At 41.1% G+C, this 19,781-nt stretch overlaps 1 protein-coding gene across 2 annotated transcripts in view; it reads left to right on the forward strand.

The window, feature by feature from the left end:
- Positions 1-19,781, forward strand: part of itgb5 (integrin, beta 5) — a 44,886-nt gene that overhangs the window by 5,136 nt on the left and 19,969 nt on the right. For both annotated transcript variants that reach the window (XM_082507650.1, XM_082507649.1), the window contains exons 5-11: positions 114-282; positions 2,489-2,650; positions 3,464-3,559; positions 3,661-3,750; positions 5,253-5,387; positions 12,509-12,683; positions 14,162-14,416. In XM_082507650.1, the coding sequence (XP_082363776.1) occupies positions 114-282; positions 2,489-2,650; positions 3,464-3,559; positions 3,661-3,750; positions 5,253-5,387; positions 12,509-12,683; positions 14,162-14,416 (1,082 nt within the window). The remainder of the gene's footprint in view (positions 1-113; positions 283-2,488; positions 2,651-3,463; positions 3,560-3,660; positions 3,751-5,252; positions 5,388-12,508; positions 12,684-14,161; positions 14,417-19,781) is intronic.

Raw genomic sequence — 19,781 nt, forward strand, 5'->3', positions numbered from 1 at the left:
CAAACAAACCGTCAGAGCCAGGATTTATGCCTTTAAAGACACTTATTGTGTTTTTTAATTTCCAAAAATGTAAATAAAATCTTAACATGCAGTGTGTCTGTCACCCTGCACAGGTACAAGCTGTTTCCCAACTGTGTCCCCAGCTTTGGTTTCCGCCACATCCTCTCGCTGACTGACAAAGTGGACCGTTTTAACGAGGAGGTGCAGAAGCAGATGGTATCTCGCAATAGAGACGCACCGGAGGGCGGCTTTGACGCCATCCTTCAGGCTGCTGTTTGTAAGGTGATGATCTTTTTTTTCTTGTAGATGTTTCCATTCGCCCACCCCTTCTGTTCATTTATGACTTCATACTTTTATTATTGGCCTAGCTTACACGTAAGCTTTCCTTTACATGCAGTTAAATGATTTGCTTGTATTCATTTGGCTTATGGTGTAAACTGTATGCAATAACCTGAAGGAAGAGAGGATTATTATTATTATTATTATTATTATTATTATTATTATTGAGCAGTATTAGGAGATTTATCCAGGACTTCATCATTTCTTTTGTACATGTGCTCAGAGGTTGTTTGTAGAATATGAAATAATTAATGAACCCCACATGTGTGAACTGTTTACGCTAAGATTGCATGTGTACTGTTTGTGAATGGGGCCCTTTTTTAGTAGCAAAATCCAACCGTGTCTTTGTTCTGTGTGAAGCTGATGTACCTGGAGAGAGCCCACACAGGCATGGGGAGAGCATGCCTGTGTGGGCTCTCCGCGCAGAGAAGTCTCTGAGCTTGGCTGGGAGTCAATCCTGATGTTAGTGATATTAGTGAACTCAGTTTCTGTTTTACTGTAGCTAGTCTTGCAATTGTTGACTTTGGCAGTGAAAGAAACACATGTAGGCTATGCACTTGTGAGTTAGCATAAACATCACATTGTTTGTATTCTGAGGGGAAGAAAAAGTTGTCCTTCACACATTAGTCCACAGGCGTTTAGATGCTACTGAGAGTCAGGGAGGTCAAATGTTGCGGAGTTGCACTACAACCAGCTCAGTGTTCAATACATAGAAAAAAGTTTCATAAAGTATGTTTGTGTAGTCTTCTATTGCACCCTTTGAAGATTTATTTGTTCACAGTTGGTAACAGGTCTGAGGGACAGCTCCTGTGAGAGCAGCCCCTGTGACAGGCATCCTGCCTATGTGCTTGTTAATTAAAAACATCGGGGGTGGAGATGACAGGAAGTACAGTCTGGTGCAGCTGGTTAAACATGAGGATGAGTATCTTGCGGGCCCAGTCATATCCCCGTGTTCCTCTTCCAGTTTAATTACTTCTAAAGGAGGACCATGACTCCTTCCAGTTGGCTCCTCTGTTGTAATTTACTTAATTTGCACTGTTTTAGGCCACTACTGGTCATTTATCAGTCTCACTCACTGAGGCAGTTTTTTATTTAGGTTTTTATTTACAAGCAGCATAAATGCTTCCTCTTCTACAGTACATCCACAATAACAGGAAAGGCCACCCATCACACACCTAGATGTAGATATCAGTCTTATGACACAGCTGTGGTTCATCTTCAGAGAGGCCTCTGATAGGTGCATCCACGGTTCTATTGTGCACTGCACAGGGCAAAAAAATGCCGAGCCCTCTTTTGTCATTGGCTGAAAAGCTGTTGTCACGCATCAGTCAGCACTCTGTCAGCGTTCTCGGTGCCCCCGCCTGTTGTTTTCTGTTGATAAAAGCAGAGAAAAGTCTGGCTTGTTGTACAGTAGTGGACTTGGGAGCACATGAGCTGTGTATCATTGCTAAGCTTTACCAGTCTATCAAAGAGTCAGCATCATGTGATTCAGACGTGGGTCACTTGTTCTTCGTGACAATGGAGTTGGAAGATGCGGAGTGAAAACTGACATCCAGCTCAAAACTCCTCTGACGTTTTTCTAATTTCTCTGCACCAACACTTAAATAAGAATCACTGAAGCATAAAAAGGCATCTAACTCAAGGGAGGCCCTTTTCAGCTGTAGCTTAGAGGCATAATGACCATATTATGGCTGCAATTGGCAGCTTGGTATATCTCGGCATGTTTTGCAATGTGTCCTTTAAAAAAAAAAAAAGAAGCAAAAGAAGCTGACTGAAGGTCAAAACAATCTAGAGCAAATGAGCACTATCTGAAAATCATGTTTTTAAGAAATAGGAAAAACACTGTCTGCTGAAGCCTCCTCAGGGCTGTGTAGTCTCAAAAAGCAGTTATTATTAAGTAGGAAAATAGCCACAAAAGCTAAAACCATGTTGTACCTCTCTGTAAAGATGCACATTTTAACGTGGGGGTCTGTGGGGATCATTGGACTCAGTCCCATTAGTGGAACGGCACTTTTCAACATTTCTGGGTTGGTTTCTTTTTCAGCCTTGGAAGCTGCTGCTTGGTTCTAATGATGTTGGCGATTTGGATGCTGGTATTTGTTTTTTGTAGCTAGAATTAGCTCCATTAACTTACTCCTCCCATTTACAGGAAAAAATAGGCTGGAGGAAAGAGGCCCTTCACCTGCTGGTGTTCGCCACAGACGATGTACCTCACCTCGCTCTGGACGGCAGGCTCGGTGGACTTGTCCATCCCCACGATGGACAGTGTCACCTCAATGACAACAACGAGTACAGCGCTTCCACAAAGATGGTAAGAAGACTGAAAATACAAAGTAGTATTCAGGGTTCAGGAATTTTCTGTACTGTGGTTCATATTGCTGGTGTTCAGTAAACGTCAGGTGCTTTTCACTGCAAAGCCCACCCGTGAACAGATGCTGGAATTTGCAGCATTTGGTCACTGAAAGGCAAAAAAAATATGACATGATGAACATCCTGCATACTTTCAAGGCTTTTAGGATAGTTTGCTTCCCTTTTCATGGCCTTCTGTCTCCACCCAGCTTTTAGCCACACTACATTACTAGATTTGAGTACTTCTTTTTTTTCTAACTAATTCAGTAAATAAGTAATTCACTAAGTTCTCAGGTAAGCAGGTAATCACAATAAAATGCTTATTAATGACAAGAGCCCGTGAATGGTCCAAATACACAAACAAACCTGGAAGGTTTTACAGGAGCATGCAGAGATGTGTGTTGTTGTTGTTGTTTTTGTTTGTTGGATTTTAAGCATCCTTGTTCAAATAACAGCTGATGAAGAGCAGTATTGGTATGAGATGCGTTATCCTTCTGACATCAGTGGATTCGTTTCTTATATTCGGTAAAACTGCACAAAGACAGGCTTTCAGACACAAGTTCATTAAGGATTTCTGTAGATGCCAGAAGACTAATGATGTAAACATGGATCAAAATCATGTGAAAGGCACTCGCTTCCATTTAAAGTGGAAATCATTTATTTGTAGCTCTGGTTTATTGACCCCTTAAGACTTTTTGATGCTGTTTCATGGTGAACTATACTCTGTACATATAGAGTTGCCTTGCACACTCCAAATCCTTCTCTCTTATTCCAGGACTATCCTTCTCTGGCGCTTCTCGGGGAGAAACTGGCAGAAAACAACATCTTCCTCAACTTTGCTGTGACAAAAAGGCTGTACGTGATCTACAAGGTACTCTGAATGTTTGTCTATACAAGCTAAAGATCACACATTCTAACAGTATTTAAAATCTTAAACCATCAGTGGTGCCTCCTGTTTTTTTTTCCCCAAAGAATTTTACTGCACTCATCCCAGGGACCACAGTAGAAATCCTTGATCAGGATTCCAAGAATGTCATCCAGCTGATTATCGCAGCCTACAATGTGAGTAATGCAAATCTGTGCAGCTGAGCATCTGCTTTCCCGCTGGTGGGAGTGAGAAACCATAAACCATACCGTAAAAAAACCATAAGCAACGTAATTTGTGTGTTACCGATACGTACGTATACTTAAAGGTAGCCGTGTTACAGGCGCTGTTCGAGGGGGAAAAAGCTTTTGCAGTATGTATTTTTGTATGTTACCATAACGTTTATGTTACCATGTTTATGTTACCTTACGGATTAAATTAAACGTTGAAAATCCTCACGTGTAATGTTTCTGTGTAAATATCTCATATTACAAGTGAAACGCATACGGCTTAAAATCCGGTGCGGCCTGTACAAGTACAAAATTGATTTTCTTTCTAAAATTAGAGCATGCGGCTTTTAATCAGGTGTGCTCTGTATTCCGGGATTTATGGTACTTCCATGCTTTAAACGCTGCATGGTCGTACTCTCTCCCCCACTCCATCTTATCCATTGTTGATCTGCACACATCTGTTACCATGGACATCACACGCACTTGCGTCATTGTCATTAGACACTCTCACGAACAAAATCACGGTTTAGTAACGCAGTGTGTTTCGGAAAAGTAACAGTAATCCAATTACTTTTTTTGCAATAGTAATCCCTTACTTTACTCGTTACTTGAAAAAAGTAGTTGGATGATCCTTTGCTGCCCATCTCTGCTTATATGTTTAATACTTTCCTCTAGTCTTTGAATTATTTTTTGTGAATTACGTGACAGTTCAGTCTCCCCTCTCCTCTAATGAAAGTTAGTCAGCCTTAGATCTACATCAAGTGTCGAGTAAGCAGCGACCTCTGAGGCAGACGAGTGAAACCAACCTAAATTGCAGAAAGTTGTAGTTCCTTTAGTGGCAGAAAGTTGTGTCAAATGCACACTTGACATGCTCAGTGTGTAGAAGCAATGCTGAATGAAGCGCTTTTAACTCGGGGCCTGTTAACATTCCAGCTGCCACGTTATATCCACCTCTGAGGTTTGATCGATGGACGGGCTTTTCCAAGCACCGTGAGGTTCCTCCTCAGGTCTGACTGAGGGACAAAGCTGCTTCATGCTGTGATTGTGTTAAGGGTGATGAAAGTGCAAGTGTGCGAGAAAGAGAGAAAGCGAAGGGTCGAATGAAGTCATGCTTATCCATGTGCACCAAAGAACTCTCCTGATTTGTTCCTGGCACTTTTGCATTGCAGCGCTGAATGAACAACTGCAAACTGAGCAGGCAGCTGTGGTATTTCTTGTCCCCACACAAGCCACCTGCATCCATGCACAGCACTCGAGGTTGTGGTGAGATTGGCTATAAAACAGTGTCTAACCAGAGAAATGCTCTCCTCCTGTTTCACTCGGTTTTCCACTTAGATGCTCAACTACTGTTAAAAGTGCAAAAAGTCCTGCTGTTGATGGCGTATTTTACTTGACCTTAAACGTTTCTGTTTTAAACCCTGGGTTTATTACCACATATGACTGAACTCTCCTGGCTGTGTTCTCCTTAGAACATCCGTTCTAAAGTAGAACTGTCAGTGTGGGACCACCCAGAGGACCTCAGCCTTTCCTTCACTGCCACCTGTCAGGATGGAAACCCACTGCCAGGCCTCAGGAAGTGTGCTGACCTGAAGATAGGAGACACTGTGAGTTCTTCTCCACGCTTACCTCATGTTATAAATGTTTCATGTGTCCTGCTGGCCCAGAAAACGTCTGAGTGCTCGCTCACAAGCTTTTATTCTCTTGGATTATGAAATTCAGTCTGTGATTTTAAGAGTTTAAAGAGAGAAGCGATTGCTTTTTCTCCATTGGATGCCTGTTTTTGAAGATTTCCCAATGTGTAGATGTTACTTGGGCAGAGCTGCACAGTTACAACAATAACGCAAATCATTCAGACATTTCAAGTCTTTTTATTTTTTTCCATCTATGGGAACCAAAAAAACTGCAAAGCCCTTAGTCTTATTTTGAAGGTGAAGTTGCAGATAAGTGTTTCACCACTTGCTTGCTGTTGTGTCGGCCCTTCACAATTCAGCCAGGTCTTTAGATCAGTGTACATACTGAGTGGTGCTCTGAATATAGCGGATTGTCAAACAAATGAAGGTTTTGATTTAGATCTCTGAGCTGCTTTTGCTCTATCTGAATTTGTTTTTTGTTTGTTTGTTTGTTTGTTTGGTTTTTAAAGCATCTCTGCTGCTGTTGGGCGTAAACATCTAGAAGTTGCGGTCACATGATTGGGTGTACATATCATGGCACACCTAATCTATATCTTTCAGTCTAGGCACAGGCACAAACTCACGACTCACATCCTGTTTTCATTTTTGTTTTATTCTGGAAGTTCAGTCGGGAAGTGCCGATTACTATCTCAGCTGGGAAAGTGATGTTTACAGCACCAAAATTACTTGAAAGCAAATGACAAAAGTAGGGAGGAGGAGAGTTTAAACAGCGATGTTATTGACATTGATTGTGCATATCATATGGCAAATGAACTTTAACCTCCTAGGACCTGGCGTCAGCATATGTGGACATCACATTTTGGGTTGTCTAGACTACAATACAAAATTTTGCTCTACAAGGGCCTGATATCTCTTACGAGGACATTATCCTGCCACTGTTCTATTGAAATTTTAAACAAATGTCCTCATATGTAGATATCAGACCCTTGTAGAGCAAAATCAGGTAAAAAGATAATTTTTACATTCATCTGGTCCCAGTCAGACCAAATAGCAAAGAGAAATTAAAAATGCATGCCATGAAAGAGTTCGGGTCTTGGGAGGTTAATATCGTCCACATGAAAAAACTGCAAGAATGTCCATATTTGTGCACAAACGTGATTCCTAATCTGTGGAGCTTGTAGCAAAAGGCAGGATAGATGGAAACAGTGTTTGAGAATGTAAGACATTGCACAAAAAATAATGATTTTCAAAGTATTTAAAGTTGCTGGTGTCAGAGTATTATAGAGAGAGACACATCAGTCAGTCCTGAACTGAAATCAATGGGAGAGTTCAGCAACGGCAAAGATGGAGGTTCAAGAGGGGAAAAAGCTTGCAAAACATATTTTAGGGTCAAAGTTAATAAACTTTATATTTCTTATTTTTTTTGTTTTGTTCAGTTTTGACTGGTATTTATCTGCATGGACAGGTAAATGGACTGATTCTTATACAGCACGCCACATTCACACAAGCACTATCTTCTATGCTTTTCTTTTCTTTTTTCAAAGTGCTTTCTAACTAACCCATTCACACACTCTCATACTCCAATGGATGCAAGGATATTTGGCATGCAGACTAGGTGGAGCCAGGGATTGAACCACCAGATCAGTAGATGACCTGCTCTCGCTCCTGAGCTACAGCATGTAGTTAACTGTCCCGAGCCACTTAAAATGACTGAGTACTGTTATTTTTGTTGAAAGTAGGTCATAGCCCAATTTAAGATTTTCCAAAATAAAATCGACAAACCGCAAACAACTACATTAAAAATGCCATCTACGAAAGTATACTTCTTTTCAGCACACTTCAGCTTAATGTGACACAGTTCACAAAGTTAAACACAACCTAAAAAAAGTCCCTGACTGCTTCTGCCAGGGATCGAATTATGTGCAGCAACATGCAGCTCTGATGGAATGGAAAACATTCATTTTGGTTCATGTATTGGAAAAGGTCACTGCTGGCAAATTTGTTTGTTTGTTTGTTTGTTTGTTGAAGTATATCATTTCCAGTGTGTGGTATAGTATCTAGGAGGCTGTCTAGGATCGTGTGCATGTTTTGGTTCTTAATGGTTTTTGGTACTCAGCCTGAAACAAAATAGTGGATGTTATGTTAAGGTTTCAAGTGCCAGTATTGTATTTTTATGTTTTTTGTCAATTAAAAAATCGAATTCTTTTCAAAATAGAGGACCCAGTCACCCTAAAATCATCATATTTAATACTTGATGGGTCATACTTGCACTGAGTTCCTGCCTGAATGCGTTCAGCCAGAGGCAGCATCTGCACACTCTTTGCGTCCTACCTGGTAGTTCCTTCTCAGGTTCCACTGCAGACGTCTTAACACCTACGGCCTCTGCCTTTAGTTTAAACTTCAGCAGGTGCACTGCAGTTCAGTTAGTGATATCAGGTGATTGTTGACGGTTACTTGCTGAAATAATAATAAATCTGAGTACACAGCAATGCCAAGTTATGGCAAACGTATTCTATTCTGGCCAAAGTGATATTAATAATTCCTGTCAACACCTAAGCAAACAAGAAAACGCACAGTGGGACCCTCTTGGGGTGACTTCCTGTGAGTTGGAATTGAGACTGGATTCAGTTCACAGTGGATATAGCTGTGGGAAACACATTATGGTTCATCCCCGTCTCTATCCTGTGTTCAGACCAACAGTAGTACTGAAACAAAAACCCAGCTCACCAGTCCCTTACTCAAACTGGACTTTCTGGATTTTCTTCCTACCTGCTAGTAGTACCTGCTGCAGCATGCCCTGTAGCAGGTACTAGACTGAAAAGTTTGTTAAGATTGAGAAGTTTTATTTTCAGTCTTAACTCATCTTAAAGTTAAGACTTTCAGCAATTTTAAGACTATTTAATATAAAAAGAAGATATTATATTGATAAATATACAAAGAATAGAGTGTAATTAAATCTTCCAACAAACTCATGCATACTCATAAATCAATGCCTTTGAGCACTGGTTTGTGGAAACTGCAAACAGTTTCCCTATATATTTATATTATTATATATATTTAAATACAGTGGCAGGGAAGGTTTTTATATAGAGCTTTTATACTCGAGCGCTCAGTGCCCTCAGACATGCTCATATATTCCCAACAATGTCATGATTACCTGCAGATTAAACATGCAACTGTTGGTTTCTGGACAGCTGACAAGAACCAGCTAAACAACAATAACAGCTGGTTATAAGTTTACATTAAGCTTGCTAATGTTAGGCTCAAGGGTCCTAAAAATCATACTTTCCCTCAGTTAAACAGTTTGATTACGTTCTCACGTTGCACAGGAGTTTATTCACCAAGTATCAGAGTACAATGTCAGATCCACTTCAAGCTGCTACCCTTCATCTCCTTTCACTGCAAAGGACAAAAGACATGAGCAGGCCTGGCTTGAAATTCCAGTAATTTATTGCTATATTTTTTGCATTTTTTTAGCTGGTGTATGTTTAACCTTTATAGTCTATGAGAGGTTGTCTCTTATGTTAAGCACTTTGGTATACCGCTGGTTTTTAAATGTGCTCTATAAATAAAGATTGTTGTTGTTGTTGTTGAGCAGTCCTTCTGGGTTAGCTGAAACTTAGCTATCTGGTTATGCCAACCTCAATACTTCATTGTGTTAGTCCACGAACCAGTTTGTGACATTATAGTATTTACATCCATCTTTTATTCTGAGTTAACCAAGGTGAGTTTTTTTTGTATGTTTGGTGACAACATACAGAGTAATTTTAATGGACTTACACTTTAACATTTTGTGTTACTTATGTGTTTTTCACAGCCTTGCCTTTAGCAGTTGGGGGGTCTTTTCAGGTGACAGGTGGTTACAGTACATCTTAATTGTTTTGAGTTTTGCACTGGGCTCTTCGTGGCAGTCACTTTGTATTCTGTACAGGCCTCAATTGAGATCTGAATCTTTTGAAAATGTTAGCGAGGGGTAGTTTGATACATGCGTCACACAGCGAGACTTCAGCAGGGTAGAATGCTTCTCTGAAAACCCCCTGTGCTCTTCTCTTGGCCACTTTATTTTCCTGGGAAAGTTTTGGGATGGGAATGAGCAGTTTAGGGTCATTGTGTCAGGGAAAAAAAAAACTCAAAACAGTGAATGTAAGGGAGCTCTTGGGTGATGGGGCTTGCTCATGTCTTTTGTCCTTTGCAGTGAAAGGAGATGAAGGGTAGCAGCTTATTCTGCTTGGGGCTACGTTTCCCAGTCTTTACTGAGGGAATGGGCCATTGCAGTGCCCAGGTGTCAATCACTGGGACCCTGTGAGTCTGTGACGGAGCTTGTCGTCGCATCTCAATGACTTTGCACAAAAGTAGGCATGAGGAGGCCTGTGAAACTGCACAGCATGAAAGAGCGAAGCTGGCAGCAGGAGAAATGCTAGCTGGAGTATAGTTAAAGGAGCATGGTTTTCACTGTTTCATTCACACAACTGCAGGACTGAAAGGGCTCATGCATATGAATGAAAGTCTGTGCTAACATACCACGGGTTTTCCAAATGAGGCAGAAGCATTTGAACCTGGTTATGTGTGGTTTTGTTTGACCATAACCACTGTTTTTATCCAACTTAACTGAATTCAGGCAGTCATAAGAATTCCATCATCAAAACAGAGCTATCCACAGCAACGCTGCTGTGTTTTTCTGCCAGGAAGAAATTCTTGGTGAAACTGTTGGATACAATTTTGTCACTTCCCCATTCTGACTCCCTGCATCTCTCCTTGAATTGGATTAAACGACCAACTACATAGTTTTCTCAGTGAGCTCGGTCTTTCTGCACCCATCTCTCCTAAAGTGCCCTACTACGACTTCCTCTCACATTTTTGCCCATTTCCATTTCAGCTTCATAGTTCTCCTAACAAGCCACATGACTGGGTGAACTGGCCTCCTCGCGACTCACATTTACAGTAAATTTAATTGTGTTCCTCATTAACTTGTTAATGTTAGAGTAGAGGGGCTTTTTGGGCAACATGTGATGTATTCTCTTCCTGTATGCTGGACTAATGTGACAAGCGTTCCTCTGGTGCATTCCCCAATGGTACTGCGTCATATCGTCTTTTTTATCAAGCATCATAAACAAGTGAAGGAACACACAGAACTGGCTATGTAGCTATCTGTAGCAGATGTCACTAATGTCATCCTTTTTCGTTCAACATCATGATACTACCAAAACTAACGTTTGCCAACTCTGGACAGAATCTAGTTTGCTGCCTCTAATATGAAGAGCTGTTTTCACTTGTTTCTTTCTACACTAATTATTTGCTCGCTAAAACGCAACATAATACTAAATAATAATAAAAAGTGTACATTTAAAAAACAAAACAAAACCAAAACTGTATGGTTATCACATACATTGGTTGCCTCTGTAAATGGTTTATGCCTTCATAACAACTCTATGAAGAGTCTGTTTTGTTTTTTCATCACATCCATTTGGAATTTGTTGATGTTTAAAGCTTTAGGCCTTGGGCAAGATGCTAACCCAAAGATTAGCTTGTAGCTTATTATACAGACGAGATGAGAAACTTTACATTGATTGCAAGTTTACATAGCCCTGGACTGCTTGATTTGTGGTTGCTAAAGATGGTTGTACCCCCCCCCAAGCCTCATCCCTTCACACCAAAACAACACCAACAACCACCACCATCATGTCTCAGTTTCTCTAGCACATATGCAACAGGATAGGTCTCAGGATGAGATGATCCAACTTATTGAGTCATGATACTAATATCATGATACAGATTTGTCCCTTTTGAGGAAGAGGAATCATTCTTTCGAGGCAACATCAAGCGTGACATCATCTCACTTGACCACAGTTTGCTCAAAGCTGCTGCAAGCAAACAGCACTTGCTGGTGTAGCATGCCTTGAATGCCTCCCTAAGTCTCCCAACCGCTTTGCTCCCCCCATGCCTGACAGAGCAAAGGATTGGTGCATTTCTCTTTGTGCGAGACATCAAATTTTCAGGTGCTTCTAGTTAGAGCTTTGAAGCAGAAAATGTTGCATCCCCTCTGGTCAGTTTTCATCTTAAAAACAAAATAGTTAAGAATTTCCAACCCTCTTCTCTCTTTGCCAGCTGCGTGCACTTCAGACTCGCTAATCTCTTAGCCTATCAGTGTAAAAGTCAGCAGGGTGTGTTTATCAGATATGGATGTGAACACCTGCCAATTACTGTTGAACTCTGGCTGTTTAAGTCTGTGAAGGTTCTCAGTTATCCAGGTCATCGTAGTCAAAGGAGCTTGCAAAGAAAAGCGTCTGGACTTCTTTAAGTTACTTGAAGACGTAGGTTTATATCTGGGACTCTCCAACATTTGACCTTAGAACTGAAGAAGCTTCTCGGATGAGAGGTGAAACGTCTTCAAGTAACTTAAAGAAGTCCAGACTCTTTTCTTTGCAAGCTCCTCTGGCTGTTTAACTTCATAACTTTTGTTTTTATTTCTGCTCCACAGAACTCAAGGACAGAGCCAAACCACTGGAACACGTATCACTGTCCACTTTGTGCTTCTCTTTATGAGACTCTGTCATACACTTGTACAGTCTCTGGATCATTTAAGTCCAAAAAAACTCTTGTCAACAGGACAATTTTAATCGCAGAGAAAATTGAACTTTACACTGAGCCGACTGTCAGGAGAGTGCCAGAAAAACAGACTTATGTTTGATGATAAAGGCATGCCTGGGGTTTGGTTTCTCTTGTCATAACTTCCTTCCTCAGAGCAATCAAATGGGTGTAGATCTCCTGTCCCAGTTTCTCTGCAACTGAGCTATGTAAATTAGTCTCTGGAGTGAAACAAGCCCACTGATGTAAATGTGACACCACGGGGTCATGTGCTGGCTGGCTGGCAACTCACTGTGTTTGATGCAGGGTGGGATCAGGTCATTTGGGAGTAAGGAAACAAAAGCTGAGCAGAGATATCAGAGATAAATAAGGCCTCATGAGGCTGCTACTTTTTAAAAAAAGCACATTTGACCATTTGAACCTGACATGAACTTCCAGCGAGTGAACAGGAGGTCAGTTTGTCAGTATTGGTATCTTTCCTTTCTGAGAACATCACTCTGTTTTTTAAGGTCTCGTTCAACGTCAGTGTGGAGGCGAGGAGCTGTCCTCCCCGTGGGACTGACCGCAGATTCACAATCAAGCCGGTGGGCTTTAAAGACCGCCTGGAAGTGGCCGTGGATTACGAGTGTGACTGCGGCTGCAGCCGGAATGCACAAAACAATAGCGTCATCTGCAGCTCCATAGGTATAACTTTAACAATTCATATTTATTTACTACTTTTAAATCTTCATTTATAATCTTCATTTATGATCATGTAAGAGTTTTCATGTTTTTTTTGTTTTTTTTCCCGAACTTCCAAGAAGAATAACTGCTCATCTTTTCTTCCCCTTACTCCACTTGGAAATTTGACTGATAGTGTTGTTTACTGTAAACTAAAGTGTACAGGCCAACATATTCGTGCTGCAGGAAACTAAAGCTTGAAGGAACATGTGGGAATCAGTCCAAAATGACATGACCCCTTTTTACATTCAGTCCTGCCTTTTCTTTAGTTCGATTAAAAAACACGAAATGCAGAGAAACCACTGCTGCGCTGCTTTCTGAAACACTGTTAGGAGGTTAAAGCCATTCATCCAAATGGCTCTCAAACTTAATCTGGCATACATCTTACAGAACTGCCTGCTCCAACCCGTATAATCTGCAGAACAACACAAAAAATAGGTGAGAAGGTGAGAAATGTTCAACATTTCAATCACAAGCATGAGGCAAATAAAGTTTATTTGAATGTGCTAACTTCTGTCATTAGCCAATCAAACTGGGCTATGAAAATCCAGAGAATGAAGCAGTTTTTTGAAAAGCTTGTTATTAATTTTAAAAACAATTATTACGGTCCCCATTAGATGCAGCAATTCTTCCTGAAGTCTCAAATCTTTGCAACTGAAGGTGAGTTGAGGATTTTGGAGAACACAGTTACAGTGGCTAGCTTGGCCAAACCAGATTTGGCTAGCCTGGTTTATACACATTGTGAGTTGTCATTAGCATGTTTGGGAGTAACTGGTTATTGTTATGACAGTTACACCAGTAAAGATGGTCCCAGATGTCAGGCATGTCAGGTGTTAAAACACAGGGACCAATTGGTTGTTTCTGATATATTGTTTGCTTTATGCTAATGCCTGTAAGCTAACAAAGAACATCAATGGAAATCTAAGCGAACATTCAAATGTGACAAAATAATTCCTCAGTATAACTTAAAAGTAGACCCTTTAAGCTCATTTCCAGCTCCATATTTTTAGTAGCTTTGCATTCACTAATATAAGTAATACCTAAGATATCTTGTTCTGTTCATTCTTTTTCTGAAACAAGCTGTTTTAGCTTTTAAACTTTCCTTTAATTTTAACCTTTCTCTGATTAGCAGTAGCTCCTCGCACACAGTGCATATCAACAGCAGGTCGGTGGCGCTTCTGCTCTCACAGCCAAAGCCGTGTGCCTGAGATGACCATGGGGTACACCATTAAAAACTTCTGCTCTCACTGACCTTATACAGAGCAAGAGTAGAAAAGAACTCGGGAGTCTCAGTGTGTGGAGCCGTCTTAGCTTTTGGTTGTACATATGCTGACCTCATTATTTGAATCTGACTATGTTTAATATGAGCAGTCATGACTGTAACTGTGTGTGTGTAACAGAAATGAAGGAAAAGTGAAGTTAAAGAAACCTTTTCCTTGCAGGTACTTATAACTGTGGGACTTGCCAATGTGAGCCCGGCTACCTGGGTGCCCGCTGTGAATGCCAGGAGGGTGAGACAAGCAACATGTTTCTCAGCGCCTGCCGGGAATCCGAGGGCAAACAGATCTGCAGTGGACGAGGCGAGTGCAGCTGCAACCAGTGCCTGTGCTATGAATCGGAGTTCGGAAAGATCTACGGCAGCTTCTGCGAGTGCGACGACTTCTCCTGTGCTCGACACAAAGGCATCCTCTGCTCAGGTAGGAAGACCTCCGACATATTCCTTCGAGGATCGTGCTTGCAGGGTGATGTTAGGGTAATTCTTGTATGTGATTCTGTGGAGTTTCTGTACTTGTCATGAAGGAGTAGTTTGAGCTAAAGCTGGCGAGAGACCACACCTCAGAGGGCACTGAACAGGAACACATCAAGACTCTTTAGATCTGAGATGCTTGTTGTGGGTTGGGTAATCCACATTAACAATAGTGAGTCACGTCCCATGCCTGCTCTGGGTGTGTCTTGGTGATTTGACCTTGTCCTGACTGCATTGAAACCAACCCAGCTTTTCTGGGTAAACTCAAACAGTCACCTGCAGAGCTGCTCTCTTTACTCACCAAACTAGATCAAAGGAGCAGCTGCAAAAGTAATGGGTCTAATGTTCATCTCCTGTTTTCTTTGCCGTCTGCCTCTGGGGGCATGTCTGTTGAAAAGATTCAGTACATGTTTTCTGTTGGTGTGGAAAAAGGAAACCAATGCGTGCAACAAAACAGCAGTTCCTGTAGTAGCCACATAAAGGAAACCAAGTCAACTACCGTAGACTACTTTGTTAAAATGCCCAACTTGGGCCACCATTATTGACGTGAGTGAACCTGGACCTCTCATTGATTTCCAGTGTTGGTGCCTTTTGGAGCATTTTTAATGTAATTATCTGGGGTGACCACTTTGTGGTACAAACCATTCAAAAAGGGGGATATTGGTGATGTTACGATGGCCATGTGAATTTTCTATATCTACCTACCTAACAGTTAATGACTACAGCCTACTAACCAGCCTTGCTATCCTTAGCTGATAATTTGGTAACCATGCTTTTGTCCAGATATAGTTACTTTTGACCCCAGAAAAATTACTCTTGCTCCCATTTGGTGATCATCTCACCTGTAGCCATAATAGGAAGTTTTGAAACCTCTGTATACATCATTAAATAGAATAAGTTCCAGGCTTTTTCCAAGCCCTATTAAACTGTGTAGACAGAGATCACCCTCACTAACATCTGATGCTTATTCTGGCCGCAGGCCTGAAATATGACAGAAACATCTGAGTTTAGAAAAGAGGACCAGTGGTCCTCTGGTAGGTGTCCAAGGGGTAAAGAGTTAAATGTGGTATCCAGAAACCAATGCACTGTGACATCATTTAGTTGCAATCAAATCTTAGCTAAGTATTCAGACTATATAAGAAAGATCTCTTGTCCTCTCATTGACTGTCCCAGCTGTAATCTGATGCCCAGAGAGAACCAAGACTTGGTATGAAAATCCAGGTTTGGCTCAGGGTGTATCTGCCGTTGTGTTCCCAAAACACTCGGTCCAAGACTTTGAGTTCTGATGTGAGACCTCCTGGCTGAAGGAGACCCACTGGCTCATCCCCAAGCCAACGGCTGTTCCTGTGAAACCACAGAGAGCGCTTTGTGCCAGTGGGGCCGGCTTTGGCGCGATCCTGTTACACAATGCCTGCCTCTATTTGTCTACAGTCAGTAGAAACAGAAGTCTTTCGTTCAGTCAGTGGCGAGGCTGGACACGCTCAATACACAGATGCATAATGGCTGTTTGTTTGTACTGATCGTCCATAAGCAGTCATTAAATGTTAACAGTCCACTACCTTCTGTCCCTCTCCTCCTTTCTCCTGCCTTTCTCCCTGTGTTAAACTGTAATGAGGTCCTAATGATTCTAAACAGGACACCTCCTCCATGCTTTGCTCCTTGCACTCCTCTAAATGTGTCAGTTAATTATTGTGGACCTTGTGTAAGACACAAGAATTACAATAATAATAACAATGTTAATATAACACCATTAGGTGACCACTGGAATACTGCTAAGGGGTGCTTTGAGCCCCTCAGCTCTTGTTTCACTGAGATTCATCACAGAGAGTGAGCTGCTCAGTCTGACACCTGGGAAAATCAGGCTGATAGCTCATTTTTTCTGTGGATGCTCATATCAAAGTTTTTGACCATTTTGAATAATGAAGTCAGTTTATTTAAAAGTAATCTCTGTGAGTCTAAAGCTCAGGCTTCAGACTGCTTTAAATACTCAATTTCAGAACGTTTTGCCTCTGTGTGATGTCACTGACAAGTGGAAGGTCTTCAAGGTCTTCTTAGACACACAGCTCTGGTCGTGAGCACAGAAGACCCATCCACTTGCTGTACAAACTTTGTTTGTAAGGGACAGCCATTCAGAAGAAATCTGGCTCCAGTGAAGGGTGAAGGGAGCTGAAACGGTTTGTTTCGGAGAAGATTAGTTGAATGGCTTCAGTGAGACCCGGTACAAGATTAAAAAAATATTTATTTGGAACAGTTATTCCTGCAAGTGAGGCTGCAAGAAAATTTGCATATTAGATCCACATTTGAGAGAGCTGGAGCTATCAGCGAGTTAATCTGACATGTAGTTTGAAGAATGTGGTGATAGAGGTTTGATTTCAGTTGATATAACTTGCGATGTTTATTAGATTATTGCTGCTCTGCAGTGTGGAGGCTATAATCCCGACCGGTCTATCTTATAGTCAGCCTGTGTTCTTGGTTACCATCAGTATTTAACTTCAGTCAAAGGCAACCAGATTGTGTTTGTGGCGTCTTATTCACTATATTGCTGTAAAGTTTTTATCACTTATTATTGATTTTACAGTTGTGCTGTTGGGCTATGTCAGCATGTGAATGTTGGGATTGAAATATTGACCAGACAAGTGTGTTAATGTTGCTGTCATTGCAGCCATGCTGATGAAGCCACTAACATCACGTCAAGTGGCTTCGTCAGCAGGTTAAAGTGGCAGCTCTCTCTCACTCAGACATGCTCGACAGTGAAACGTCCCTGGGTAAGAGTCACACCCACAGAGCTGCTTCCACTTTAGTATTATGATGGCTGATTCTCCAGAGACCTGCAGTCAGCACTTCCGTGTTACTTTGTACTGTCAGTATGTTTCCTTGATCTTTATACAAAATAATCCAGTTCGTTAAAGAAGAAATGTGTCAAGCTGGATTACATCCTCTGCAAAAGCAAAACTGCAGTAGTGCTGGACATGTGTGAGATTTTGAGATGAGCCAAGTTTAAATCTGAACACGTTTACTCCAGGAAATGATAAAACATTGTTAACGATTTGTTTAGGAATGTAATAGGAAATATGGCCTGGTGACCCAGTGTCGACACAATCAATGGTAATCATGCTCTGGACTGTTTTTAACCACCATTTTTTTTCCAGTGAAACAAAGTTTTCAGTTAATACCAGTGGTTTGGTCACTCTTGGAAAGCTGCTGCTAATCCTCTCACAGCTGAACGTGAGGACACAGAATCGGGCTGCACTGTACATCCAGCTGGAGTTCACACCTGCTGGGCAGACCGGCTGTTTGGTTGAGCTGTAATTGTGTGTTGTGTGGGCGTGTATGTGCTGTGGTGGCACGAGGCAGTCAAAACCACTGGAACAGTGACATCATTATACATCCTAGAGCGCCTGTGCTGCTCCGCCTCTGTTCCAAGGTAACAGGGATTCATGAAGACTTGGTCGTCCTCCTGCCCCTCTGACCCACATCTCCTCTGCCGACTCTGCAGCTGGTTCTAAATAATGATCTCAGCACTCAGCAGGCTGCAGGAGCCAGAAATAGCGTGGGTCTTTTTTCCAGACTTGGACAGGCCATCTTTTACCTCATAAATAAAAGCGTGCATACACACCATGTGTATTCACTCGGAGGACTGTGTCTCCTTATGGAGTAAACGGAAACATGTGTGTTTATTCACTCTCGTGCAGAGCATTACTGGAACTGTGCTTGAATATAGAAAACAGTTCTCTTCAGCCTTAATTGGTCTATTTGTTTTGTCACAGAGCCGTTTGGTTAAAAGCAAGAGATTGACTTTTCTTTGTGCTGCGCTGAAAACAGACCAGTTTGACACAATAGGACTGCAAGTGTGATTGATGTTGTCCCAGCTGCAGAAAATACATGTTGAAACAGCTCTAACAGTCCTGGAACACCTTGCTAAAATATGCACAGTGGCCAAAAATATTTGATACTAATTACATGTTGTTGTAATAAGAAAAGCCTTGTCCCAGGTCAGCTGTGTCAAAGATAAAATCCTCAGATCCTGTTATGATATATTTTTCCTCTGATCAGTGATGGATCAGAGTAGCTCATCAAAACCAGTAGCTTGTCTCAAACACCATCTGTGGAGCAGAAGCATGCAGCTGTGGCTCTAAAACGAACTATTGGACTTATCTTCTGTCATCATGGGCGTGGATATCACGGTAATTTTGGTCTTTTAATGATTTCTTTGAACTGTTTTTTTGTACAGATTGTACAGCACACGTCGTTAATGCCTGACAAACACAAGAACTGGACGCACATTAATTTATTTTGGATTTTCTCTAATCATTTAGATCGACTGTAACGTGTTGGCCATCTGTCATCATTCATAAATTAGATGGCAGTTATTTGCAAAATTCCATCAATCTGTCTGAGAGTGATTACAGTCGGTCTGAGTCTGACAGCTATTGTTTTGAGAGCAGTAGCTTGCCATCAGATAACCTGAGCCATCACCCTGTGATCAAAGTGTTGTTGAGGGTGTTTCATGCTCAGCCTCTGGGCAACGACTTGCAGTCAGTCTCCAACTGCCAAAGAAAAGGGAAAAAATGAGCACAATCACTGGGGAAAGATGGACTTTTCCAATTTGCAGAGAGGTTGGTGCTTTTACTTTAATGTAACTGAGCTAATGGTGAAGTTGATGACCTGAGCTTTGTATTAGAAAATGTTCTGTTCTCTCTCACTCGCTCTGTTTGTGCACGTGTTTCTGCTTAAATACAGAATAGAGAAAAGGAACACTAGAATTAAATATGCTAAAAACAAGTTTAGTGAGACTTTAACAACGCAACCAACATAATATAAATGTTATATGTAGTACATTGTATTCATTCATCATATTGTTTCTTCATAATGTAATGGATGATGAAGGCTTTTAAATACGTTTTTTCATGGATAATTAACTTGTATTTGTTACTAAAATGGAAAAACCGATACATTCAGTCATGTATTTAATTTCTGCCATATATTAGATATGTTTCTCCCTTTTTTATCTTTTATTTTGTAAGATTTTATTTAGAGTCCAATTCGTAATTCCTTTTGCATATTTTCAACATCATTTCAACAGCAGTGCATATGCCTTTTTATTGTGAAAGGCATAGAACGAACTGATTTCTGAATAGGCAGTGACAGTGGTATTAAAGGGACACAAGTGAATTGTGCTATTTCTTAAATTTCTTAAATTTGTAACATGTTGTGTTGCTAAATAGTTTAGTCTGTTACTGTTATTTATACTGTAGCAACTGTAACCCACATAATTTCCTTAGAGATTAATAAAGTATGCTGATTCTAATTGAAAC

The sequence above is a fragment of the Aulonocara stuartgranti genome (assembly GCF_965226115.1).
Source record: "Aulonocara stuartgranti genome assembly, chromosome: 16".
Classification (NCBI taxonomy): domain Eukaryota; kingdom Metazoa; phylum Chordata; class Actinopteri; order Cichliformes; family Cichlidae; genus Aulonocara; species Aulonocara stuartgranti.